The 27,640-nt window shown below is 41.8% G+C and overlaps 1 protein-coding gene across 1 annotated transcript; it reads left to right on the forward strand.

Moving 5' to 3' along the window:
* Positions 1-492: 492 nt before the first annotated feature.
* LOC124614061 lies at positions 493-15,109 on the forward strand. Its single transcript, XM_047142896.1, has 2 exons — positions 493-517; positions 14,403-15,109. Exons 1-2 carry the CDS (start codon positions 497-499, stop codon positions 14,760-14,762), a joined length of 381 nt encoding a protein of 126 aa, XP_046998852.1. The 5' UTR covers positions 493-496; the 3' UTR covers positions 14,763-15,109.
* Positions 15,110-27,640: the final 12,531 nt, after the last annotated feature.

Below are 27,640 nucleotides of genomic sequence, written 5' to 3' on the forward strand. Positions count from 1 at the left end.
TCAATAACTGTGAAACGTTGTTACAAAAGGAACGCCGTTACATTAAAATAGGTCTGCTGGGACCACCACATACGCAGCCATTTGAACACATACAGAAAAACCGTCACCTAATTGTTTGGATCCATATGATTCACCAAATAAATTATCAAGATCACTACGCCTAGTTTGCAATTCACGTAGAAGAATGAAACCGAGTTATCTTACGGTATTATGGGTGCGTTTCGAAAACCAACCTGACAACTAACACGATGGAATTTAACCCGGAAGCGGTGGTCAGCACTGAGGATTTCGTCAGTGGCCACGCCACAGGCACGTGTTCCATGAAGTGACGACGTGTCACTTGGCACTGGCTGTTCCCCGGACAACTTCCAAAGACCTTAGCCATGGGTTGATAGGTGTTTCAGGGAATTCCCCTGAGGTGTACAGTCGCTCGTCAAGTCTTAAATACCGCTAATCTCGCCTGTCGCTACACAGTCTGCTTCAAGGCGGTAACAGAATGGCATCTCTGGCGTTTCTGGTAAGTGCTGTCACATGCTGGATTTTCAACGTCTTCTAAATTCTCTCTCATATACAAATTCTGTAAAAGTCTCCTTGAATTTATATTGACCCGGTTTCATTTCTTCCATTCCGTCGTCCGCCTCCTTTCAGATCTCTACTCTCATTCTTGATAGGATCCGTGGTACACCACGAAAGAATCTTCTGGGTAAGGTAGTCCCACACCATTTATAGAATTAGTAATGCGTGCGTCGAAAACGGAAAAGCATCGTCTGCGGGAGACAAGTCTGTCAGCTTCGACTTCCGTGATGAAACCGTTAATGCATTATATCTTATTCATTTTAGGTCTCTCACAGTCTCTTCTCGACCACTTCGGCTGATTCCCTTCAAAACCATTTGGCGGATTTTCGCCATCTGTGTCTATTCGAGTCTGTGATCCGTAAGAAAAATGGTTCAAATGACTCTGAGCACTATGGGACTTAACTTCTAAGGTCATCAGTCCCCTAGAACTTAGAACTACTTATACCTAACTAACCTAAAGACATCACACACATCCATGTCCGAGGCAGGATTCGAACCGGCGACCGTGGTGGTCACGCGGTTCCAGACTGTAACGCCTAGAACCGCTCGGGCACCCCAGCCGGCGATCCGTAAGAAATCACTTCGTTGTCGACGAAGCTTGAAAACATAACTAACTTCATTTTTTCGCTTCTTGGGTCTATTCGTGGTGGAAACTGGAACATCGTGGATTTCGCGCTCTTATAACTAAGTGTTCTTGCCTCTCTGCTGCAAAATTCCTCATGTCTGCGATTAGTATCATCTTTGTTCTGAGCGTTTTTGAGTTTGCCGCTGTCTGTGGTGAAATTCTGAGCACAGAATTTTCCTATATGTGCAGATATCTCTTAAAAGCCACAACCTACTCGTAGATGCCTCTAACAAATACCAGCGATCGTTAATGTAGGACACAGTTCCAATACCTACTTCCATACTAGGACGCTGCCGTGTAAAGTTGTAGGTAAAGTTAAAACAAGTTCAAGTCTTGGGCGTTTGACGGAAGAAAAATTGCAACATAAAGTGTTCAAATTTGAGGTGGACTAATTACAAGAGAAAATTTCCTCGTTTCTTTACATAAGTGAGCCACTCAAGCCACAAACAGAAACGTACGTCTCAATGCAAATATTGATCAGAAAGAGTCTGTAAATGATGTGTTGTTCCTCGGTTTGGGGAAACGAAACGCAGTCCCTACGGTATTGCGATGAAAACTTAAAGTGTGTTCTCCGAATTCTACGTCGATACTGTGTATCGAAGTCAAAGTGCGTTAAATTGCACTGCAACGTATTCCGGTAAATTAATTAGCTCTCCACGGATATGTAGCTATAGCGTTGCTCGAATCTAAGAGTAAATTACTCTACCGGAACGCCTTCATTTAGGAAACAATTTGGGAAAGCACACAACTTTTCGAGCATATAAATACAAAGGTTTTCGTATGAAATACACGTCGAGTATTACTGTTGCACACAGTGTGTACCATCCAGAGATTTTGATTCTAATTACACGTTACGCTTTTGCTTTTTTTTTTTTTTTTTTTTTAAATGGACTTGTAGTCCGGGGTGATATGTTACAATACAGCGTCACCGGTCTATTGCGGTCTAACTGTGTTGGTGAGGCAGTAAATTTCCACAGGGCAGTGACTGCGTCACTGCAATTCGCTTTGGAGGTGTGGCGGTGGGACTTGTAGTCCCGTACCACCCTCTGACGGTGATAGTACTGCATGAGTCAGGCTGAAAAATTTTGCCTAACATGGGCAGGTGAAGGTGTGGCGGTGGGACTTGTAGTCCCGTACGCCAGGGCAGGGGTGGGATGACGTCTTTTGCAATAAAATTAATTTCTATATTGATTGGTGTTAAAATTTCGGCTGCGAGAACTTATTAAATGAGAAGCCGAATATGCACGACAATTGTTAACAGTTATCTAGAAAATGCTTCTTCTTCTTACTTTGTCATATACTTCGCACGTACACTCGAGTGTTACAGTTACATTAATGTCTTTCAGTGTAGTCTTGTTTGTGTCTGGAGCTGACGCTTCGAAAATGTTATTACCGTTGTTAGTACCACAGAATAGGAATATCTGTGGAGTGAGCATTCAGATGCACAGAACAGAAATTTTGCCACAAACATACATCTCCAAAGTCACTCCGCTATGGTACGTCGTGGGGTTTACTATACTTGTAAGTGCCTTGAATATTTTAAATGTTACTAGTACAGGAACATTCCGTACAAAATCACGATTAATTTTGTACACGCAATTCGTAGGCATCTTAGCAATTAGCATCCTATAGCTAGAATGAACTTGCCTTAAAGCTTTGAAAAGATAAACGCAAGGGTATTTTTCACTTGTCTGCGACCAGTTACAGCTGAGAGAGCGCTATTTCTTTTTCTTATAGGAAAAAGAGATATTCATCACCATTTTATAGATTTTAGCTGCACTTGATCGGATATCTGAGTCTCTCTTGTAATATAATATCTTGTGGTGGCAGAATCGAGTGGCTACATTTCTCTAAAACGACTGATAGTTGCGCCTTAGTTTTTACATGTTTTGAAGTCCTAGCCATGACCCACACACCCTATCAACATGAATCAAATCGGTGAGGGCAAGTACGTACCGTTACCTTGTCAGCGTTGCCACTCGTCGAGCACTCTGTAATCTCCGATTTTAGCAAATCGTGGAGGAGATAACGGTTCCAAGCATTACCCTGCTGGTAGCCGCTGTCACGGTTCATCAGATTTTCCGCATGGTTATCTCCATTGTTTCTTTAACAATGCAGTCCCAAAAAGATGTTGCTATGGCCAGAACTACTGTTTTATCATAGTCAGACGAATGGTGTTGGAGACAAGGTAAGGCAATAACAGATTTGCTTGGTTGCAAATGGCGAATGCAATTCTGATGTTCAGTGCAGCGTTCTTCTTCGGCGTGCTAGGTCACATCTCCATTAATTGCAACATCTGGTTCACTATGTAGTTAGAAAATGATGACTGTCTGCCTTAACTGGATGTTTTGATTAGACATAAGAACGATGCCTCTCTGGGGCATTCAGTTTATTGTAAGTCTACTTATGGACTTGTATTTACAAACGTCGAGTTGTCATCACCCGTCCAAAGTGTCAGTGCGCTTAAAAAACTTCTATATGGAGGGAGCACACATAGAGGCAGAGAGCTTCCCTGAAGAGATCTCCTGCCTGAAGACAGTTTCTTTGGATAATGTATACTCTGTTCGGTAACTTAAAGACGGCATTATTAAAACCAGGAACCAGGAATTGACTAAAGAGGAGGGCACGCCAGCAAATTTCTTAGTTTTTCTTTACTTCATTGGCAAGGTATTTTGTAAATTCCAGCCATCCAGAATAACAATCTGTCCTTCACTAATCCCAGCAGGTCGGTAATCTTAATTAGTGGGTGAAAAACACTATCACCTGAAAATCACGAAGGTTGTAGCTATTTCACTATAGGTAATTCTTGGCATCTAACATGTAGGTCCTAGCAAGTTCTAATGGCAACACTTTTGTTACATCTGATCTTTATGCATTTCATACTGGATAGTAGCCAAGCACATTACGATATAACCATCATGTGTTAGCGTTTATCAGTTATAGCCAGAAGTAATACTACCTCTGAGCACAACGCACAAGCTTTTATGCACATCGTCTCTCGAATGGAAAACCCATCCACAAAACATTGTGACTATTAGTACAGCGTGGCACACCATTGTACACTAAATAACGTGCCACAGTCTCTCATTGGGATGAACTGACTGTTACGTGAGCACAAGTTACAGCGCATGACACCAACGTCGAGATGAAATTGTTCACGAATTTCACTCTAAGATCGAACCTTCAACAATTTTACACATGTATTTACATTTAACAATAATGGTGCATAACGGTTGTTGCTACGCATGACAAATCGAAATACACCAAAGGAGGAAAAGTTGGTTGCGGAGACAAACTTATCTATACCTAAACCCATTTGGAAAAATTGCCACTAACATCACGTTATAGTCGCCATACTTTTTATGATCTTTGTCGCATGTTTCTTGTCGCTGGTCAAAGTCGACGACTCGTATCAAATATTCCTTGGTATAGGATTACCATCTCAGATGAGTAAAATATCGAGACACGATATGATATAGAATTAATACCTTAGAGATAATTTTTGTGCTTTCGTAGCCTCACATTTATGATACAAATGCTAGAGAAATTCCATTGTGTGCGAGATTTTTGCCAGATACTTTGCTGAATGTATACGCAATGTGAGAATTTTCCACTTACGGATGAGATTTATATATGACATTTTGAGTTATTTCCTCCGAATCTTACATATACCCAAGCTATCAGGTTTAAAGTAAAATAATGAAATAAGACTTTTACTTGGCGGCCGAACTTCCCCGAATGGGGCTTCCCGGCCAGCGATGCCTTACGCTCATTTCATTTCATTTTTACAGTACTATTTTCATAGACCACAAAAAGCTAATTTGTTACTGTTTGTTCTAGGGTACCAATATCAGTCAGCTTATGACAGAACTCTAGTCGAACAAAGGTGGATCTTGTGCTGCGAAAGGATGTTTACAAGGTGACACATTCGTGCACTGCACAATATGCTGTCACCTTACCTGGAAAATTACTACAACGGTCTTCGTTTGCTTGCAAGAGACCACAGGCTCATTTGAACAAATAACGTGAAAATCAGCTACCGATTACGTACACAAATACAAAAACGTTATGATAACGTCTTCAAAGTCCGGCAAACTCACAACAGCACTATGTAGGAAATTTGATTGACGTCTTGAAGCCATAAGTGAGAGAAGAACAGATTTTTTGCTTCTCAATGCATAGGAAGGGCAAACGAAACTGGTTTTGTACGACTAAAATTTTTCTGCATGGAGAGGGTGTGCCAAAGTGCAGTATCAAAATAATTCCTCCAAAATGTACACCGTTGATGCAGCCCTGCGTCTTTTATTTTTACATGCAGGCGAAAACCCGACTGTAAAATTGTTCGTATATCGTCGAATACAATAGAGAGATAGCCTCGAGAGAAGACTGCACAAAAATCGTACGTCACCAGTTGTCTGCATCAGTATTCGGTGATATGATAAGATAGGCGTGGTACGCCGCGAAATTCTCTGATAACCGTGCTTTGCAGCAGAAAAATTGAAAAAAAAAGAACCGTGCCCATGATAAACTTCGGCGTTCATTACGTGTGCTGTGTGCCACAATAATTATTGTTTTACATTTCTCTACGATAAGTATCATCCTTATTCGTGTAGTGTTCATACGTGTCACAAATGTAGGTGCAATAATGTCAATAAAAATGCTATAACGATCTGATTCCTATGTCCTTACAAAATTAATTTTTTTCCTGTTTTTCAGGATAAACTTTGTACAAATAATAACTGAATCATTAATATGATATTTTGGACAGTCATAATAAATCTGTTGTTAGAGTTACGTGGTAATAATAAAAAGCACCTGCAGCGACACTCCAACCAGATACCTAGCCCTTGTAAACTAAGCACTTGATCATCTGGCTACGAACACCGTGCCTGTTAGCGACCACACGCAGGTCTAAAAGAATGAAACTCGAATTTCTGTTAAACGGCTGAGAGCTGCGCCTTCCTTCTTACATAAGTTGAAGTCGTAGCCGTGCTCCACACACCCTATCAACGGGAATCAAAACGGTGAGAGCAAGCACCTATGGTCCCCTTGTGAGTACTTCCGAGTTCCGCAGTTCCGCCAGCGGGGGCGCTGCCGCCGGGAAGTATTGCCCGTCTGGCAACACGATTTTGACGCATGCGTGGAATAGTCACAGCGCGCTGTAGATTGGTGAGCGGATTACGTCTTGCATCGTTCTCCTGGTTCACCTGAGAATGAGTGTCTGCCACGATAGCTGAGCTGTCAGCTTGACGGATTGCCGTCCTACGGGTCTGGGTTCAATTCCCGGTAGGTCGCCCAGCGTGGCGTCGAATGTAATAAGACCAGCACCAAGGCGGCCAATGACGCCAAACGCTCATTTCCATTTTCATTACCTGACAATGAGTGACGGGTACCCTATCGAAATATCGTGGAACGTAGAAGACGAAGCTGCAAGCTTGAAATTTCTTCGAAGTATTCTGGTAAACTTCGGTTTACTGCATTTTATCCCTGACTGTATATTCCAGTCAACAATGTGACTATCCATTTTTATATCCAGCAATGCTATAAACGTAGTTTTTACTCTCTTCCAGCTGTCTTCCAAGATAATTCGTCGAGTTTGTGTTGCCTCCCATGTTGCTGAATTTCTCCAAAACCGAAATTGATTTCCCCAGAGAGACTAGAATTATATATAATAAAGAGTCAGCATGAGTTATCTAAGGGCGCTTGCGTTCACTTTATTACAGCATATTGGTTTGGAGCCAGGACACGGTATTTTTTGCGTAATTCTCTTCTAAATTGACTGCTCTCAACGTTAATCACCCATGTTTTGCAAATCTGACTGCCTTTTACCCTATACATAGCAGAATATGAAGAAATCCGGGTTATTTTCTATTGTTTTCGATTTCACTAATTCTTAATTTTTTTAATTTTTGGGACACAAACCTTAACTCTTTGTTGTCAAATGAAGATTTAGATATACAGGGTGATTATAACTGAAGTTAAACTTTCAAACCGCTGTAGAAATAACTCTAGTCAGAATGACGTCAAATTGCAATGGAATATTATCGGGGGGGGGGGGGGGGGGGGGCGTCTGGCAGAAGAAAAAAAAATAGTTCAAAAAGTAGCAATAGATGGCGCTGTAAGCAACATAATTTAATAGTCGTCGACTACAAATGACAAATGAATCATGCAACAATGCCTAAGGTGTACGTTTGACGATAAACAAACTGTACCAATGAGTGTGCATGAGTGTACGTAATCCCGTCCATCACGGCTAGGTTGTATCACGTCGGTTGGGATAAATGGGTTCCACAACTGATCGAAGTGTTTCTCGGGTGGCGTTCAGAATATGCTGCGCAATGTGTGCCTTCAATGCAGCTAAATTTGCAGTCGGAACACTGAACACAAAATCTTTCAGATAGCCCCACAGGCAGAAGTCACACGGATTAAGATCAGGTGATCGGGACGGCCAGGCTGTAGGGAAATGGCGGCAGATAATTCTAGCATTTCGGAAATGGCGCTTCAACAGCTGCTTAACTGGATTTGAAATGTGCGGAGGTGCACCATCTTGCATAAAAATGATTCCATCCACACATCCACGCTGTTGGAGAGCTGGAATGACGTGGTTGCGTAAAATACACTCGTAGCGCTTACCAGTGGCGGTACAGGTAACAGGACCGGAAACACCTGTCACTTCGAAAAAATGTGGCCCTGTGAGAAATGATGCCGTAAACCCGCACCACACAGTGACCTTTTCAGGTTGAAGTGGCGCTGGTTGATTTGCGTGTGGATTTTCCGTTGCCCATACTCGATAAATCAGTGTATTAACATATGCTGTCAGATGCAAGTGGGCTTCATCTTTCCACAAAATCTTCCACGGCCAGTCATTGTCAGTTTCCATGCGAGCAAGAAATTCTAAAGCAAAGGTCTCTCTTGCTGGTAGGTGAACGGGAAACAAGTCGGGCACATGGCTAATTTTGAACGGGTAGCAAAGAAGGATGCTTCGTACAATTTTACGCACCGTGCTCACGGGTATGTCCAATGTTCGGACAATTCTCCGTGCACTACACGCTTGCACACCACCACTCGTCTCCTCCTGCACTGCTGTGGTCACTGCTTCCGCTGATATCGAATCAATTCGTTTCCTCCCTCTACCAGATTGCACATTAAATGAACCCGTATTTTCGAATTCCCGAGTCATTTTCTCCAGACCCACGGCAGTCATAGGACCAATGTCTTTTTTTCAAACCATTCAGTGTCCGGAATGTCTGCAGGGTGACGTCATCATTCTTGTAATACAGATTTACAAGCAGAGGGCGATCCTGCATTGAGCCAGTCAGGGTGAACGTCGCAGACACGCAAGGAGGAAAAGCCATGTACACGGGGTGTTTATACCAACTTCAATGGGTCGTGTGCGTGACAGGTGTTTTCATTTACGTATTCTGACACATACAGTGCCATCTATTGATCAATTTTCCGACAATTTTTTTTCTTCTGCCATACGTTTTCCTCCTTCTCCCATAATATTCCGTTACAGTTCTGACCAGTGGTGATATTTCCACAGCATTTTGAAAGTTTAATTATAATCACCCTGTATACTTTATGTCTCTGCTTAGGCTAGTAATTTAAGTGATCATGTGCCTCAACAGAAAATGGTGGAGTTTTCATCGCGATTGCTTTCCCACAATTGATTTAAACATCATACACAGGAGAAGGTAATGAATAAGAAAAATTATGTTGATAGCTAAATACGAGAGGCGTTCAGTAAGTAATGCTACACATGTTTTCTCGGCCAGTTACAGTTAAAAAAATACGGAGTTTACTGTGGGAAATCGTGGAATACTCTCACTTGAGCCCCTGTAGTTTCGTGAAGTTCTGATAGGTGGTAGCCTTCAAAGTGGTCTCTCTAACGGTTTACGTTGGAAAATAGGGTTTTTGCAGCCAAAGAAGTGGGGAATAATGTGGTTATTGGAATCCTAAATAAAACCAACCTTCTTGCAGGAAAAAATATGTGTTGCACTACATATTGAATACCCCTTGTGTTGACTGACTCTGCGGACACCTACTAGTAGGCATTAAGATGGGGAGAGCCAACCCTTCACCTTTTTGATCACTTTAATTCTGTTGGGGACAGCTTCCGTGAGATTTCTGAAGGGCTATATAGGAGTGGCAGCTCATTCTTCTTCAAGATCCGAAATCAGAGGATGTAGTGATGCTGAACACAGGGTCTCATCCCAGTCGTGTACCACTGAACTGAAGCTGGGACTCTGGACAGACCAGTCCATTCCAAGAATGTTGTTATCCACAAACCATTGCCTCACACACCATGCTTTAGGGCAGGGGACGTCGTCATGTTGATACGAGCAATCATAGTCTTCGAACTGTTTCTCTGCAGTAGGTAGTACACAATGCTGTTAATTGCGTTTATACCCTTCCACATTTAGTGTTTCCTTAAGCCCAATAACAGAGAACACTGTTACCATAACACCACGTCCTCTGTACTTCAAAACTGTCGCTACGCATGATGACAGGTAAAGTTTCTAGCCACTCCCCAAAGTCTAACCCTTCTGTTGCGCCGCGCGGGGTAGCCGCACGGTCTAGGGTGCCTTGCCACTGTTCCCGCGGCTCTCCCCATCGAAGGTTCGAGTCCCTCTGGCATGGGTGTGTGTGTGTTGTCCTTAGCGTAAGTTACTTGAAGTTTAAGTAGTGTGTAAACCTAGGGTGACCTCAGCAAGTTGGCCCAATAGGAACTTACCACAAATTTCCAAATTCCTTCTGTTGGTTTCACACTGACTACAACGTAATTCATCATTCCAAATTACATGTTTCCAGGCTTCCGCTTCCCAACAGCATCGATCTTTACTTCACCTCAAGCGCTGCTGAGCACTGACTGTAGAAATGTGTGGCTTATGAGGAGCTGCTCGAACATTGTACCCCATTCTTCAGTTGAAACTTCCGGGCTGAGAGGCCGTGGTCGATGTATAAAATTTCCACCTGCCGTTTCGCTTCCATCTGCGGGAGACATCTTCTGAGGCCGTCCAGCTACTGCCACTGAGGCTCCAGGTACTCTCGCATTTATAGAGTGCATAGAGGGCACCACCATTCGTCACGTGATGCCGACGGTATGCCTATCTTTGGAAGGCGTCATCATTCTCAATTAAGAGTAATCGATTGTCATTCTGCTGAATGTCGACGTGACGAATAGTGGTGCCCTCTATGCGCTCTATAAATGCGAGAGTTCCTGGAGCCTCAGTGGCAGTAGCCGGAAGACCTCAGAAGATGTCTCCCGCAGATGGAGGCGAAACGTCAGGTGGGAATTTTATACATCGACCACGGCCTCTCAGCCATGAAGTTTCAATTAAAGGCAACACCGGCCGTGAAAGCCAACATTTTACGATTGTACCCCACTGCTTTTAATTCCTTACACGGTCGTTATGCTAGCTGGACTACTGGTAATACAGCGGAATTCGTCAGTGATTCCTCCCGCTAATTTCTTGCGATTTTTTACAACCTGTCTCTGCAGTGTTCCATTGTCTCTTTCCGACGGTACGTGAGATCTGCCAAAATTAGTTCCGGTTCCTACGATACTTACGTTGCCGGTAGGGCTATTTTAAGGATACCATTACTGATATATTTAAGCATGCTAAGAAAAATAGTTTCACACATGCTAATTAAATTGTAGATTGTCAGTGTACTGCCAAATGTGTTGTGAATAGTTTGTACTAAAGCAGTGATAAATAAAAACGTAGTGCCTGATGCATCAGTTTTACTGCATGACCAGGGGAAGTGCAGTAAGTGATAAACGTTTCTTCCTTTCATCATTTTGCGGAGGATTTCAGTGAGAAAATGTTTCGTAAAGGTTTAAACAAATCTGCAGTTTGTTTGGTTCAAATGATTCAAACGGCTCTGAGCAGTATGTGACTTAACATCTGAGGTCATCAGTCCCCTAGAACATAGAACTACTTAGACCTAACTAGCCTAAATACATAACACACATCCATGCCCGAGGCAGGATTCGAACCTGCGACCGTAGCGGTCGCGCGTTTCCAGACTGAAGCGTTTAGAACCGCTCGGCCACAGCGACCGGCTGTTTGTTTGGTTCGCTACCTGCTCTTATTCTAAAATACTCGAAGAAAAATTTCTTGGTAGCTGGGCGCAATTAGTTACGCTGCCTCAAATCATACACTTTGTCTCTGGCTGAAATATTTGTCTTAGTGGGTTAAACTTTTACCGTGAGAGTGTATCTCTTAATGGCTAGATTATGAAAGCATTTTAAATTTTTAAATCAAATCCGTAACAATACGAAAAGTTGAAAATCAATTTTTTGTTGCCCCTAGAAGCCGTCAGAGAGGCAACCATTTATTAGGACTGGGCGTTATGCACCAGATAAGCCACTTTGATTTTGCAACCTAGTTTTTCTACGTAGCAGTTAGCAGGTGTTCTACCTCTCTTGACACCATTAACACACAATTTGATGGTAAGATTAGTTTCAATACATCAGATGTCTTGGATGTACTTAGCTTCGAGTAATAAGTCTTGGGCACAATTAATCAACGTACCGTATTTCCCTTCGCCGCTTCACAAAACATTTCCCGTGTATTAACGGAAATATCACGTTCAGTTTTATAAGCACCAAATATCACATTAATTATGGATTCAAAAATGTACTTGATATGGAGATAGCGCGAAGATTGCGTTATTCAATGCAAAACAAATGAGGTTTAAGGTTTTCATAACTAGCTGCAACAAGTCGTCTGGTTGCAATTATTTTTGAAAATCTTTATTCATCGTAGTCGCATGTTCCACATCAATAACGGACAAATGCTTTAAATGCGTTAAACATCTGGAGTGCACGCAGCCCGTAACACAAAGATCCGAAGCGTACAACGTATCAGGTCGGAACTAAAACTTGTTAACTGACACTAACATAGTAGACACCCGTTCGTTGTTCGTTAGGAACAGGAAGAAAATAAGGCAGTCACAAGAACAATAATAAAGATAATAATCTAGAAGGAGTATGTGAACTGGACTAACGAATCTTAATCTACGTGATCTTTTCCCACACGTACATCATACCTATCAGACGTATAACGAGAGAGAAAAATTTCGAAACAGACTGTTGTGTAATTTTGTTTGTGTCTCTAGCGGAGAACGTCAAGTTATTAGTGACATGATATACCATTAGCATCTTCGCCCAGTATACATCATATCTATTAGCTGTGTTGTAATGAACGATAAGAGACTTTCATTTGTAATCCTACAGAATTACACTTTGTATCACGTTTATGTATAAAACTATATGGAAAAACCTTCCTCGTATACCATTTCTTCCGCGTACATTACCTTTCCTGCCAGCTCTATTAGTCATACAAGACACGTCCTTTCTACATCGACGACAATGGAAAGTGTTGTATCGTGAGGCACCGGTCCGATATTTGCCAAACTTTGTGTACCCGTTAATAACATAAGGTATATTAAATAATTAAACTGTAATCACAATCTGAACTGATCTCCTTCATAAACATCACTATGGCTTTTATTCGTTGTGCCACTGATGCATACAGTCTCCTAATCTCATCTTCGGAAATTTCTTACCGCGCAAGGAAAACGTGCTGTCAGAACACGAAGGATGCTCGACGGAAACCGGTATGAAAATAAACGTTTCGCGATCGCGTTCCAGAGAAGCTCTCTAGGTGGAAAAGGGATTACCAGGGAAGTCAGGCGAGGATCCGTACGTTCCTTCGATTTTGGTTCAATCAGCAGAGTCGGGTTTTGCAGTATCCTACGGCAATATGCTATTTGGCATCTGGTAGTGAAAGTTGTGACAACGAGGTTTACAGTTCTCGGGACATGCTGGCAAGCCTTCAGTCTCAATTCAATAATTACCAAATCAGTACTGTTGTATCAGATACCTGTCAGCACCGTGACTGCCAGAGATTTAGAGGTAGCGGTCTCGAGAATCATTGTTCTCTGAGGCACTATGTCGTCAGAGACCACGTTGGAGTTAAGGCGACGACCACAAACGAAAGCGAATCTGACATTACGCCATTAAAGGCTCTGTTGCCTGTGGGATGATGTTGGCGGCAAATGATGTATCGCAGCTCGTGATCTTAACACAGCATCCATTGATTTGATGGCAGTGATTCGGAATGACACCCTCCCCGTTGTAACCTCTGCTGTTGTCATCTACATACTGATCAGAGACAATCGGGCAATCCTATCGTCAGGTAGATTTCCGGGATGGATCCATGCCTACACTATTATCCTGAATATATTTTGTTACCGCTTGCTCTTGAGCCAGGTAACTACAGTCAACTCTGTTCGGTCTGTCGGCATTATGCTTGTATGTCACTCATGTCAACGTTTCGACCCTGGACCACTGGTCGTCTGAACAGCACACAGTCGCGTCGAATAACAAAACTCCATACATAGATAAGCTGATTTGGTAACTCATCAGTCAGACTCACTGTAACATTATTAGTAGTGGCAGATATGCTATTCATACACGCTAATGTAAAGAAATTTCTACAGAACCCAACAACGCGGAAAATATGGTAATAACACCAAGTGACATAAACTTGTTTTAGGTCCAGTTTCCTTAGAATAATTATTACTTAGGCCACGTTTGCATTTTACAGAACTGAATAAAGGAACCCACTGCTGCTAACATAAAGGTGTTGAAACATGTCTTGGTTTTTATGAACAAGTTTTTACATAACAGGAGGACCTGAATCCCAGTAACTTGGTCTGCAAACACGGCTATGGCTTGTTGTTTTACTGTTACCTTTTCCTTTCCATCTGAGGATGACGCGGTACGAAGACTGGCTATAACAGCATTTGTGAGAAATGACGCACCAAAATACAAATAAAAATAAATTAATGTTCTTCAAGCCTAACTAGTTTTAATCTTCCAGTAATCATGTCACTTTTATTTTTAAAAGAGAGTCTACATAGAATCTTCTTTAGCTTTATAATCGGCCATCTTCACGTTGAGTCACGCTAGTAAACCACCGGTAATGCAGGAGAGGAAAAAGAAAAACAATAGTAAGAAAGGTCAACTTGTGGAATGGAGTTTGTTTCATTTTTTTTTTCTTCCGTTCAATGTCGTGAGTTTCCTCATTCGTTGGAGAAGAAATGCATTTCTTTCCTTGTTGCATTTGGTTGCTTTGATATTCGTTTGGCTAAAAGTACTGAATCTAATACCAACTTTTCTGTTTGCCAGATTCTCGCTGCATTCCTCAGCAACACTGCTGCCGCTCCGGCCCAGAATACACCGGCGACAACGAACTCAGCACTTAGAATCGATGTCTCACCGAGTGCAGAACTGACACAGACCAGCGGACATGCACAGCACGCTGTAAACGGAGAGGAAGACGACGCATATTATTACACCTACGACGGCGATGACACGGACGCAGCGGCACCGGCCGGCGTGGAAGACGAGTACGCGGCCGGCGGCGACGACATGGTTGCGGCGGCGTCCATGGCTTTCCGGCCGCTGTTCCGCTACCGGGCGCAGCAGAGGAACCGCCGGCGGATGCGCGCCGAGCGCCGCTACCGCAGCAGCAGAAACCACTGGTGATGCGGCGCGTTACGGCCGAGCCGACAGCAGCGGCTATTGGCGAGCCGTGCCGTCAGCGTATCACGTCCAGGAACCAGCGCACACGAGGTCGCTGTATTGTACCTGCACCACTCCACATTTGTCAATATCTCTTCATCGAGTTCCTTTCTTGCCAATAAAGGGCTTTCAGATAGTTACAGGTTTAAAGTACCTCCGGGAGATTCAGGAGACGACTGCCTGAGAACTACACGACACAGCGAAACATACATGTTTTAGTGGACACAGCATCTCTCCAAGTTTTGATTCTTGATACGACCTGCACAGTAGTCGCAAAGCGCAACACTTGGAGACAGACGTGTCAGAATATGAAGGCCAGTGGTCCTCAAACCTTTGTTCTCAAGAGTCAATGCTGACATCGTGCGGCGTCACTTCGGGTCGTAAATGTAACGAGCTTGTTATTGATTGGTAACGTAGATAAATTACTGTATTACGAATCTCCGATGGACAAGTTAAGGAAGAACGCGATGAGATGGGCGCCTACCCCCCAAAGTACTGATCGTTAAAAGTCGCCACCATTCGGAAGACTTCGTGTGGCCTGAGCTCTGTTCCAGATTGCTGCCACTAGCGACTCGAAAGTTAACACACTATAATTACCGGACGAAGTATTGCTGTTTTGTCTGTGTGAGCGGATGATTAACTGATTAATAACCGTAAATGTTAAATGAATTATGCAATATGAGACACCATCAGACATGTTACCTACATGTTTTGAATGCCATTTTTCAGTTACTCATTGTATTGCATGACAAAATCATTAATTTAATTCCATCTTACTTGCTAAAAACGTGTACCGCATTTGATGAGGATCGTCTGTAACCTAGAGTCATGACATGTTATTTTCGTACTGATCAGTACGAATCGTGCATGCATTTGAGTCGTCAATAATGGAAGAGAAACAAAACGTTAATTCGCACGCATCATGCAACTCCGGAGGAACGAAGCTACTTGACTCAGCCTCGGTGGTAAGGGGTCAACTTATCCAAATTCATCAGCGTCAATTTAAATGAAACATCTCTTAAAACATTATTGTCTCTGTAAGCAGATTTATGTGTTACTCACGAGGAAAACTATACTCTTAAGAAGCTCTTAACGTTAGTTCACGTTTTCGAATTCAGATATTACTTGCTACATGCATACTAGTATTTTATAAAACACGATTGAGAACCGCGGGCAGCACGAATACTTGATTGCGGCCGCAGTTTGATGACCACTGATGTAGACAAATCTGCTGCTTCGTAACGTCGCATTGATTTAGCTCGCTCCTGCAGGTTGGCAAACTAGTGAACAGATCTCCAAAGCGGGTTGCTGGCATTGTGCTTCCCGGGCAGCAGCGATTGTGAGTTCAGTGAATTGCACGTACGTGCTCTTCCGCCTGTTTTGACGTTTTCTGCGTCACAAACAATGCTCATACTGAACATCTCCAACGTGACTTAAAAGCTTGGAGAGATCCTCCATCCACAGATACGTCTGTTTTGTGTATGTGTTGTAGTACTCGTCCAGTCGTCCTCTGAAACACCGTAGGCGTCGTGAATATCCCTGCATTTACAGATGCATGGTTCCTTTGTCTCAAATGAAGTGGTGTGACCACGATACGCACGCTATAAATACTTTGAATTCCACCCTCACTACTTTTGTTACTGCTGTGTTATTAATAATGGTACATCATAACCACCAAACAACACTAGAAGAGTTCTTCTATGTATCCCCTACGACTGGTGAACTTCGTACTTGAAGGCAAGTCTATGAAATTGAAGAAGAAAGGGCAAATTGGCCGATAGTATGACCACCGCATTGCGACTTAATAACAACTGCCATTAGTAATTTAGTTCGTGCTTCGCAAAACTTTTGTATTGATTTATTTTCTAATGAACCTACTTTTATATTGTGCGATATACTCACTGCTGAAGTAGTTTCAGTAATTTGAAAACTGAAAGCAACTTTGAGTGTAACTGATTTTAAAAAAGTGTTGGTTGTATACGACTGAACTGCATTGTAACTTAGTTATAATAATTTATATGCTTCGACAGACCATTTGTAACGATTTTGTTGAATAAACCTACTGTTATACTATACGATTCACTCACTTGCCACAGTGAGCAATGATTTGCCTGTAAAACCTCTGCTTCAATAACTGTTTCACCAGTATGAGGAACTGAAAGCAACATTGAGCGTTGCTAATTTCAGAAAGTTGTACACGACAATCAAAATGCATTTGAAACAGCACTAACAGCGTCAAATACTCATACACTGTAACTGAAGAGGGAAAAGCTAGCATTGATACTGACGCAGATACACACACACACACACACACACATATACACACACACACACACACACAGACACACACACACACACACACACACACACACACACACAAGCGCGCGCGCGCGTGCGCGCGCGCGCGCACGCACGCATGCACGCACGCACGCACATGCACAGACGTCAAATATTACGCGTCAATATCTAAAGGCGCCACTACAAAGCCAGGTTATAATGAAACTGCAAATTAAAGTAAGATTATGGACTATTTGTAGACGTAACCATTGTACAAGCGAAGACAATCGGAACATCATGAACAATTTCAAGAACAGGTTGGTAAAGAACAAAGATAAGCGATGGGTTAATACCAAACTTTGTTGGAGTTTGTGAATACATAAACATTTAATGTTGTTCATAGAGTGTTTTACTTTTTCAGTTTACTTCTTAGGTGTCTAGCTAATGTGTTGAAACGCTTTAATTGACCTATAAGCATCACTATTCCTACATTCACTATAAATCAGAGGTATGCGACTTAAATGAATATGAGAATACTGTCTTACGAAGCTGAAAATTTAGTAAGTTGTACGTTGGCAATGCTCGTACCAGTAATTTTTCTCTACTTCTTCCTCGTCTTCGGAAAGGATCAGTATCTGAATCAGTATCTTAGCAAACAAAAATGATGAAGACTTTTGTCATGTTCCCTGGATGAAGAATCAGGTGAGGATCAATTTATTTTAGAGCACCGTGGGAAAAGAGTACCACGATTGGTAGAGACCGATAGTATCCAAAATCAGTTTGATTGCATCATCAGTGATGTAAGTCGTGATTAGGTGTAGTGCGCTTGAGTTGTCAAGGAGAATATGTCCAAACTGATTTCTAGAATTTTAGTCTGATCTAACCAGTTTTCGAGAGAATTGAATAGACGCATCACTTATGCGAAACTCACGTGAAAATGCAAAATGTGACTTTGAGATCAAGTAACATTGTCCAGTGATAACGAGGCTGCGCGTGTATTCGTAAGAGAAGTTGAAACGCGCGTTGAGCCGTCCTAATTTATGCTTCCAACTGTTCTGCAAAATTTGATTTGTTGTTGAAAACTTTCATAGATATTCTTTTCCTTCCCAAAAAATACTTCACCTAAATTAATACTTTATCGCGTCTCCGACCCTGGTGGGACGTTAAATATCAGCCTATCTTTGCCTACAGAGTGGTCCAAGTATTTTAACCGACATTCTACATGAAGACGGGTTCACTGTATATCAGACATGATTTCTACTTCTGCTCAGTTCTTCACAATCTAACTCACTCAGTGGTTCATTTAAAACCTGGTGATTATCACTAGTGACCTTTAACCGTGCTGAAACGAGCTACGCTGTCAGACACATTCGTCAGTACAGGAAAAATGGACGTCAAAAACTATATCGCTCCGCACGAAGACTGTGTCCTGGACCACCTGAAGTATTTTATTTGCCCATTCATTGTGATTATATTTCAACGATGTCACAGTACGTTATCAGTGCGGTGGTTAATGGAGCACACAAGAGTACAAACTAACTGTGGCGAACGATACAGTGTTTTGGGCTTGAATACACAGAGACATGAAGAGATGATTCTACTGAATCTACTTAGTGTCGAGTAACCACTGGACCAACTCCACAAGCACATCTGAGGGTACTAGGCAGTTTTTTTGCAGAGATAGCTAATTATGCCGCAATCGAAGAGGACTCTTTAAATGTTACCTAAGTAAAACCGTATGTTTGAATATCTTAACGGTCACAATCAAACTGAAAAGAACATTCCGTAACCAAACAGTAAACACTTCGTAGGTGACAAAAATTTCGGTTTTTGAGGATAACAGTCATTTTTACGATGTTTTCAAGGTTCACTTGTTTGAAATTGCAGATTCAGAACCTGAATTAGTGATAGTAAATATTGCTGAAATGAACTTGTTTAATGCCTGTAATACAGCGGGTTCAGATTTTTAGCGCTTGCGTCAATGTTTTGCTAATTACTTGACTCATCCGTTTAAGTATTTTTATTTTTATGTTAAATACATCAAAATGTTTAGAGATACTATGGGAAAGCAACTACAAAATTACGATTAATACTAATATTTTTGCACTAACTCAGAATGCTTTAAAACGAAATCTCGCTTTAAGGTGGAAGTAATGTTGGACAACATTACCATTATTTGTCTCTTTGTTATGAAAAATTGTGGCTACTTTCGAAAGAATATAATTCTTTTAATCGCCATTGTTAACGCCTGCTAATAGAGTTACTCACAAGTAGGCTGAACACATTTTACAGCTGATTTCCTTTTGTGTAAAAGGTTGTTGCGGTATGAGACGTTGTTACATTAAGAGACGTGGCAGTTTTGTACGTGATACTGGCCACAGATAACACTTTTCCTCAGTGCATATATGAATGAGGTTCTCTGGACTCGGAAGTTTATGTTGTCGTCAGGTAGTCAGTCAGCGTGAGACGGAGAGACTTGGATGTCGAGCGTTGGTTGAAGCAGATGTGCGTATTGGTGACCTAATTTCAGAATGCTGTTGCCGCGTGCTTTGCAGAAAATGAGATGTCGCATTTAGCGAACATTTTCAGGTTTGGGATGTAAATTTCGTAACCTCCATTGCTTGACTGTTACTGTATTTTTGCTTAAATATGTCGTAAATGCATATATTCAGGTATGTCCATGTCATCTAACTTCTGCTAATGAATACAAACTACGAGTGCGCTTAATTTTCGGATTATTTGACATTGAGCCACCACATCCCATCCGCTATTTAAAAGTTTTAAAATAGACTAGTATGGAATCGCATTACAGCGAACATGATCCGACTGTCAACTGTGTTTTATGCTGGCGAGTAACACTCATGCATTGCACATGCTAGATCTATTCAAGTAATTTTATTTCGGCTCGCAGCAGTGGAATGCGATTGTTCAGTGTAGCTCATCGATCCAAGTGATTATTAAGGGCAAAATAAAATATTATTTTGCGTAGTTAGGGAACAGTGGCTGTCTATTGAGATTGTATGCAGTGAAACAATAATCGGTTTGAAATATTTTCTGACATTATTCAGTTTAGTGGTTGTGTAAGTGCTTTGCATTGGAGAGTCAAAATATTGAGATTTCTTACAAAGTTTATACAGCAACATAATAATGAAATGTGGTAGGTCAGATGCTGTGTTCATCAGGACTGCATATAATATACGTAATATTCCTCGTATGTACTTTAAAACACAGAAGCTTCATAAGTAGTATAGTTAGTGGTTTCGTAAGCCACCAGTCAACGTAAAGTCACATCAGATCATCTTAGAGTCAAAATGTTTCACTGAGAGCAAGTATAAAAGTTACTCTAGGACATTTACTCTAGGACATTCTTAAAGATATGAAGGTTAAAGTAATGCACCAGAAATTGTGTTTAGCATAGATTCGGGAATTCCGTGGTAGTTTCTCGGCGGTATGTGTCACGAGAAGTCTACACAGAGGTCACGCAATCCGCGTAAATTACAGGCCGGTGGATTGTGGTCGCAAAGCTGGTATCTGGTATCCTCCCAGATGTATTCCACCGGTTTGAGATCAGGAGAATTTCGTGGCTAAGACGTCAACGTGAGTTATCTGTCATGCTCCTAAAACGACTGTAGCACAGTTCTGGCCATGTGAAATGGGCAGTCAACCTGCTGGAAGATGCCATCGCTGTCGGGCAAAATATAAAGCGTAGAGGGATGCTAGTCCATAGCTGTCATAATGCCCTGCAATGCTATCACAGATCTCAATGAAGCCCACATAGTATAATACGAGACCCATCGGCCTCTGTACATCCCGCGGTACATATTTCGAGCAGCCGTTTGCCTCGGTATCGGCACATGCAGATACAAATATCGATCTGTTTTAACAATAAACGTGGTTGATATGAACAGGCGACACGTTTCCATTGATCCATGATCAAGCTACTATGAGCCCGCGCTCATGGAATTGATAATCGTACTTTTCTGGATTCCGAGAGACGAGATGGCTACCTAATGGAAGGTGGTAATACGATACTAGGAAACATGCGGGAGCCGCTTGGGTGCATACAGTTACAGAGTGTAATACTTAGGGAAATCGAGAGGAGGCCTTCATTCAAAAATGGTTCAAATGGCTCTAAGCACTATGGGACTTAACATCTGAGGTCATCAGTCCCCTAGACTTAGAACTACTTAAACCTAACTAACCTAAGGACATCACACACATCCATGCCCGAGGCAGGATTCGAACCTGCGATGGTAGCGGTCGTGCGGTTCCAGATTGAAGCGCCTAGAGCCGCTCGGCCACAGCGGCGAGACCTGTATTCATCACTGGATTTCAAAAGAAGATATGTGACGGCTTTTACGAGTGTCTAAGTCGTTCGAAAACCTGATGGAGCTTTAGCACTCAATGTCTATAGAATGTCCACACAGGGGTAGATTCCTACACAAAAATGCCTAGTACCAATCCAAGAAGAAGAGTCGAGCGATCAGAACATTGATGGACCGGGCTAAAGGAACCTGCGTACCACAATACTTGGAGGAATGACAAATAATTTAAGAAGAAACGGATACTTTGTCAAAGACATAAATAGGGCACTACAACCTGAAAGATCTCGAGCTTCTAGTGAAACAAAAGAAGAAAAGCACAATAAGGGGAGCTTCTTAGCCATCATCGGCTGCACAAGCGATTCTTGTTAATATTAGTAAGAAACCACTGCAGCACTATTGATATACGTTTATTATATCACGACCGGCTACATTATCGGGTTACACTGGCAACATTCGTCATACCAAATCCCCACACAGAAAAGACACTTCTTAATTCGTGATATTGGCTCATCTCTGCAGGGATTTACTATGAGGACTGCTGGCAGTGTAACATGATGATTTGAATGAAACCCGCCGTGATGCACAAACGTGTTTGAATACCTCTGTGTTGATTTCCTCCCAATCGTAAAAAAAAAGAAAAAAAGTTACACATCGCATCAGCAGAGTGCTAACTAGACACGGTATTGACACAGTGCTCAAGCTATCACGAAAGGTGCATCAGTACTGGAAACATGGATAAATCGACGGTAGCAGGTCATGCAATGGGACCATAGAGCCACAAATTCGTATCTTAGGGACTATGGTGTTAATAACAACACTGACAGAAAATTAGGGCTGAAAGTAGACAACTTGTGGTTCTTAGAGCTAAATAAACAGGGGCAACTCTACCCTTCTACCAGGTCCATAACATACGTCTGCGAGACTCCGCTGTCATTATACAATGGTATGATAACGCCACGAACCCACCTTTGTGTGAATACGTGTAAATGAACTTGTATAAGCTTCAGAGTGCTAGATGAGTCCATACAGTCTCTGATGGTTCTCTGACATTAGGACAGGAAACGCTAGGCACAGAAATTTACGTTGTACAACGGCCTAAAGCCCATAAAACAAAAGTCATCAAAGACACTGTCCATGAAAGCCAGTGCTGTATGACAGTCACCCATATGTTGTTTTACTGTCCTTCTATCACTTTCTATAGATGCTTAAGACAGTAGTAGGCGAACGGCCAATCTGCTTCACTGTTTCCCAGATTCCTGCACGGGCCTGACCGCAACAATCTGCCCTTTCTCCAAGTGGTTTATGCCAGGGAATTTCCCCATTTGTCGCCCGTATCGTTGCTAGAATGACTCGCCATTTGTCTTTGCTCCGATTATACAGAGAGATTCTGTGCTGGTGTTACATGTATAAGTCTGAGGTAAGAGACCCCGGTTCGGAAATGACCGAGTCGACGGCTATCAGCGAAAATCGTGTTGGTTCCTCTGACAGTGGGCCTCTTGTCTGTAAGCACTTTGCTTTGCATATTTTTGGAGAAAGTATGAAACAAAACAATAAAGAAACTGCCTACTAAACATAGGTTCTAAAACGCACACTTTAAGAGGCATGAGCTCTTGTTCAGAAGAGATGTTTTTCACAACAGCAAAGATTACTAGACTTTTTTCTTGTTTTGGTCCGTAGCGCTTTCTCACAAAATATGGAAAGCAAACAGCTTGGAGTAAAAAAGGTCCATTGTCAGAAGTATAAAAACGATTTTCGCTTTTAACTTTCGACTCGGTCATTGCCGGTCCAGGGTCCCTTACCTCAAATTTACCAATGATCCTTCTCGATCATCCCTGAAACTTTGTAACACCATCACAGAATCACCCTGTGACTTCCCTTACGGCCTCACGTGGTCGCAACGCCACCAGGTGGCATTATATCTCGTGTGAGCCGTCATAATGTTGTGGTTCATCAGGATCTGTTTCAAATAATCTTCAGAGATAAAAGAAGTAGTATGTGACAGAAAAAATGGTTAGATCGATCAAGGATGAAATTTTGGACATTCACATTTGTTGTATGGCTTTATTCAACTCAAACACCGACGTATGCAACACAAAATCGCTGGAAAATTTCGTGTGTTCTTAATGGGGAATGTAGCGATGAAGGATTCAAAAATTGAAAGCAAAGATTTGAAACTGAGGCTCCACTCAACAATATTATTTAATCGAAATGAATTATATACTCTGCTGTGGAGAGTGTGCTGATTTGAAGGTTCCTGGCAGATTAAAACTCTCTACCGGAATGGGACACGAAGCTAGACATTTGCCTTTCGCTGCCGAGTACTCTACCGAGTCCCAGGTTTCGAGTGTCGGTCTGGCATCCCACATTTTTAATCTTCCAGAAAGGTTCATGCTCTATTGTCATTCGCTCTGCGCACACTTACAAATTACATATTATCTTATGTTCAATACTGCATCCTTCCCTCTAGTTACTTTGTAAGAGTGACCGAAGGTCAGTCTAAGAGTGGCACGATTTGTCAACGGCGCGAAAATTTTGAGGAAGCTGCACCCTTTCGCTACTCGGGACAAGAACGGTTACAGAATTTCGAATATTGCGAGTAAGATCTACACTGTTCGGGGGTCCACGCAAGTTCTAGAGCAAGCGAGTTCACATAAGGGGCACATTGTTAGGAACAGCGCCACCATCGTGACATCGAGCTGAAACTTGTGAGACGCCTCTGCTCCGTCAAATTAGTGGGTTGTGCCCTCTCTTGGTGTGAAACTCTTACTTGAAGGAACAGCTGTTCTAGAACTTTACGTCCACGCCTTTGTAGTAGAAGTTTCCCCGACCAACCAAGAGAAATTAGTCAGATATGGACCAAGGGGTCGGTTTGACTGTGGGGCATCCACTATTCGTTTTTGTCTCCACCACAACCAATTTTCATGAGCAAAAATAGTTAGTATTTTAACAATTATAAAAGTAAAATATATAAAATATTTAAGACAAAATAATAATTTGCTTACACCAGTGTTTAGCACATCGTATTAGCGTAACTCACCAGAAATAGTATATTAGATCATCTTAAAACATTTGTTTGAAAATTTGAACGTACATGTGCCATGCGTCTGACTTGAGAGCTTTAATAGCAACAAATTCGAATAATTTTGACAACGTCGTAATTTACACGATGTAAAACCTTAGTGTGCGTTCCCCAGTATCAATATTCCACTGAGTACTACGATTGTGAACACATATTTGGTAGCCATGGCTAAGTCTGTTTGTGTGACTGACGAGTCTGCTGTTTTTTCGCGTCACATCGCCTAAGTTCGGGAATGGTTTTTGTTTTTTCCTCAGTGAAGGATCTTTGCTTTTATGTTTTGAGTTACTTAACTTCCTGTGGTTTGACGGTTCAGCTAGTGGATTTTCAAACTGTGCCGATTCCCTTGTTGGCATCGGTTACGGTCAGTCTGTGTTAGGTCCTTCTAATCTGGATGAACGTTTTCTGGTCTTTGCTAGCCGTGGACTAGTACTCATATATACAGTGAAACGTATACTGAATTGCGTATAGCTTGTAATTTTCTATAGTTACTGGTGATTTTCGAGACACCCATTATACTTTGTACACCAAATTTATCTAGAAATTTGGAAACAATTATTCCTAAATGTATAAACTGTTATAGTAAAATAGTCACCAAAGGGGGCGTGACATGAGCCCCATAACTCTTCCGACGATTTGTGCCGGAAACTGGTATTAAAGACGAAAGAGACACAATAGAATCATACTGTTTGAAACCATTCCTAGCGCTGCTGCCTCTGGACCACGGGATCCGTGGTTCGATTCCCGGCCGGGTTGGGTATTTTCTCTATCCGGGGACTGAGTGTTTGTGTGTCCTCATCATTTCATCACCATCATTCGTGCCAGTTGTTAGATTGGAGTCCGTAAAATAATTGGACTGTGTAAAAATTGGGACTTTGTATGGGCGCTGATGACCGCGCTGTTGAACGCTCCACAAACCAAACATCATCATCACTAAAAGCAATTCCTGAATTTTCTAACGCTTTGTAGCCAAGTTTACGTCGTCATTCGAGGTTGTGTGGATTCGTAGCAGCCCCGAAGACAGTCACAATTATTGAAGAGTGACCTTCACACATACTTTGTGGCCAAAAGTGAGTCTTTATGCAGATTATGGGAGTCTCTCCCATCACATAGCATTTTACCTAAGTAGATGCATCAATTGACGGACCGTATATATAGTATAAGTTGCACATGTCGCTGGATGCGATCTGATCTTTATTGATAAACAAGAATTTTTGCAGCCGAGATTGAGTGATCAAATATTTTTAATTCCTCAATGACCGGTTTCGAAAGATCTGGCTTTCATCTTCGGATCTTCTGGAAATAAAATTACTGAGTCTTCCTTGATGGGCCGTAGCAACAACGGCTCCATCCCGGGGCACACTGTTGGTGCTATGTACTTTTTAATTACTCTGTTCTATGTACTTGGAAAGCCAATGTGGCGTATGTGTCTTATAAATGTAGTGTGTTCTCATTATGGTTGTACGATTCATGCATAGTAATATTTCTACAGAAGACCCGAAGGTGGCAGCTACGCCTTTCAGAACAAGTCACTGAGGGAATAAAATTATTTCAACACACGATCTTGGCTGCAAAAATTCTTATTTACCTATATACGGCAATAGCACTTTCCACGTACTGTTTTATAGAGGGTTGTCAGACCACTGTTCTGTCTTGTCAGGTGAACATGACAATGGTGATATGTGATTTAATAAATTCAGTGTGTGTTTGCAAGCTATTGGCACACCCGCAGTGAAAAAAATCCACCGTCAACAGCACGAATCACTATAATTTTTGTTAAGACTGTTTTCTCCACTGAAAGTCAGTTCCTGGCAATGTCAATAAACTGCTATGAAAGATGAAGAAACTTCTGATCAATTTTTTTTGTAATTTTAGGGAATCTGCAAAAATACCACAATGTGACCTTAAATCCCGCGATGGAATCTCTACACAATGTTTGTCGTCTTTTTTAGTGCTCCAACGATACGTCAATCCAACCAAAAACAGCACTAAAAAGAAGCAATGGAATTTACATGGTCAAATACACGGAAATCAAACGAATTCTAGAGAACAGTCTGTAAAGTAATAGTGCTTACCAGTAAAAGACTCGAACTGCCATGTGTAAAACAACTTCAAACGTCTTAGTACGCTACAAATGAGTTAACCTGTTAAATAAATATTTAAGCACGTGAGATAGAAGACGTTTTCGACAGGTTTTAAATTACGTTTAAACTTTCTGGGAAATCACCAAGAGGGCTTATTATTAATCACTGTATGAATATAAACTGAATAATTTGAGCCCCATTTTTAGTAAAAGCTAGTTCTCCACGCGTCTCAATGTTCATGGCGTAATTTCTCTAGAATTGTGTGTCGTACAATGATATAATTTTGGTGCGTTCAGTGATTTATGTGGATAATATCTGAAAAGTATGTTTCTGAATACAGTTAATAGTAAAGAAATGATAAATTATAACGTCATGCCTGTTGCTGAAGTATCACTGCACGCAAAGCTTTTTCACGTAGCTACATCTACTTTCATACAATGTGAACCGTTGTGAAAGGCGCAACAGAGGGTGCGTAGCACTGTATCAGTTATCAGGTATGTTTCCCCTTTAAATTATCGTATAGATCGCAGAAAAAATGATTGTTTAAATGCTTCAATGCGTAATGTAACTAAACTAATCCTATCCTCATGATCCTCGTGGAAGCGATATGTAGTGGGTTGTAGTAGGTTCCTAGATCCATCTAAGGTCGTTTCTTGAAACTTTCTTGGTAGTCTTTCTCGTGATCATTCCCGTCTACGTTCAGGAGTCTGTCAGTTGAGTTCTTTCAGCATCTCAGTGGCGCTCTACCACGCGACAAACAAACCTGTGACCCTTCGTGCTGCCTTTCCTGTGTACTTTCAATATGCCCTGCTAGTCCTCTTTAGCACAGGCCCCACATACTTGAGCAATATTCTAGGGTTAGTCACACGAGTGATTTGCAAGCAGTCTCCCCTGTAGGCTAAGTGCATTTTCCTAGTATTCCACCAATAAACTGAAGTCTGCAACATTCTTTAATCACGACTGAGTCAATGCGTTCATTCCACTTTATTTCCCTGTTAACCGTTACATCCAAGTATTTGTATGGGTCTACATATTTCAGCTGTGACTCATTGCTATTATATTCATAGAATACATGTTTTT

Source organism: Schistocerca americana, chromosome 4 (genome assembly GCF_021461395.2).
Source record: "Schistocerca americana isolate TAMUIC-IGC-003095 chromosome 4, iqSchAmer2.1, whole genome shotgun sequence".
Lineage (NCBI taxonomy): Eukaryota > Metazoa > Arthropoda > Insecta > Orthoptera > Acrididae > Schistocerca > Schistocerca americana.

What these genes read in the sequence shown, in the direction of transcription:
- LOC124614061 (XM_047142896.1), top strand. Translation starts at nt 497, where the DNA reads ATGGCATCTCTGGCGTTTCTG. An exon ending in TGGCATCTCTGGCGTTTCTG is followed by an intron (nt 518 to 14,402) that starts GTAAGTGCTGTC and finishes TCTGTTTGCCAG; the next exon opens with ATTCTCGCTGCATTCCTCAG.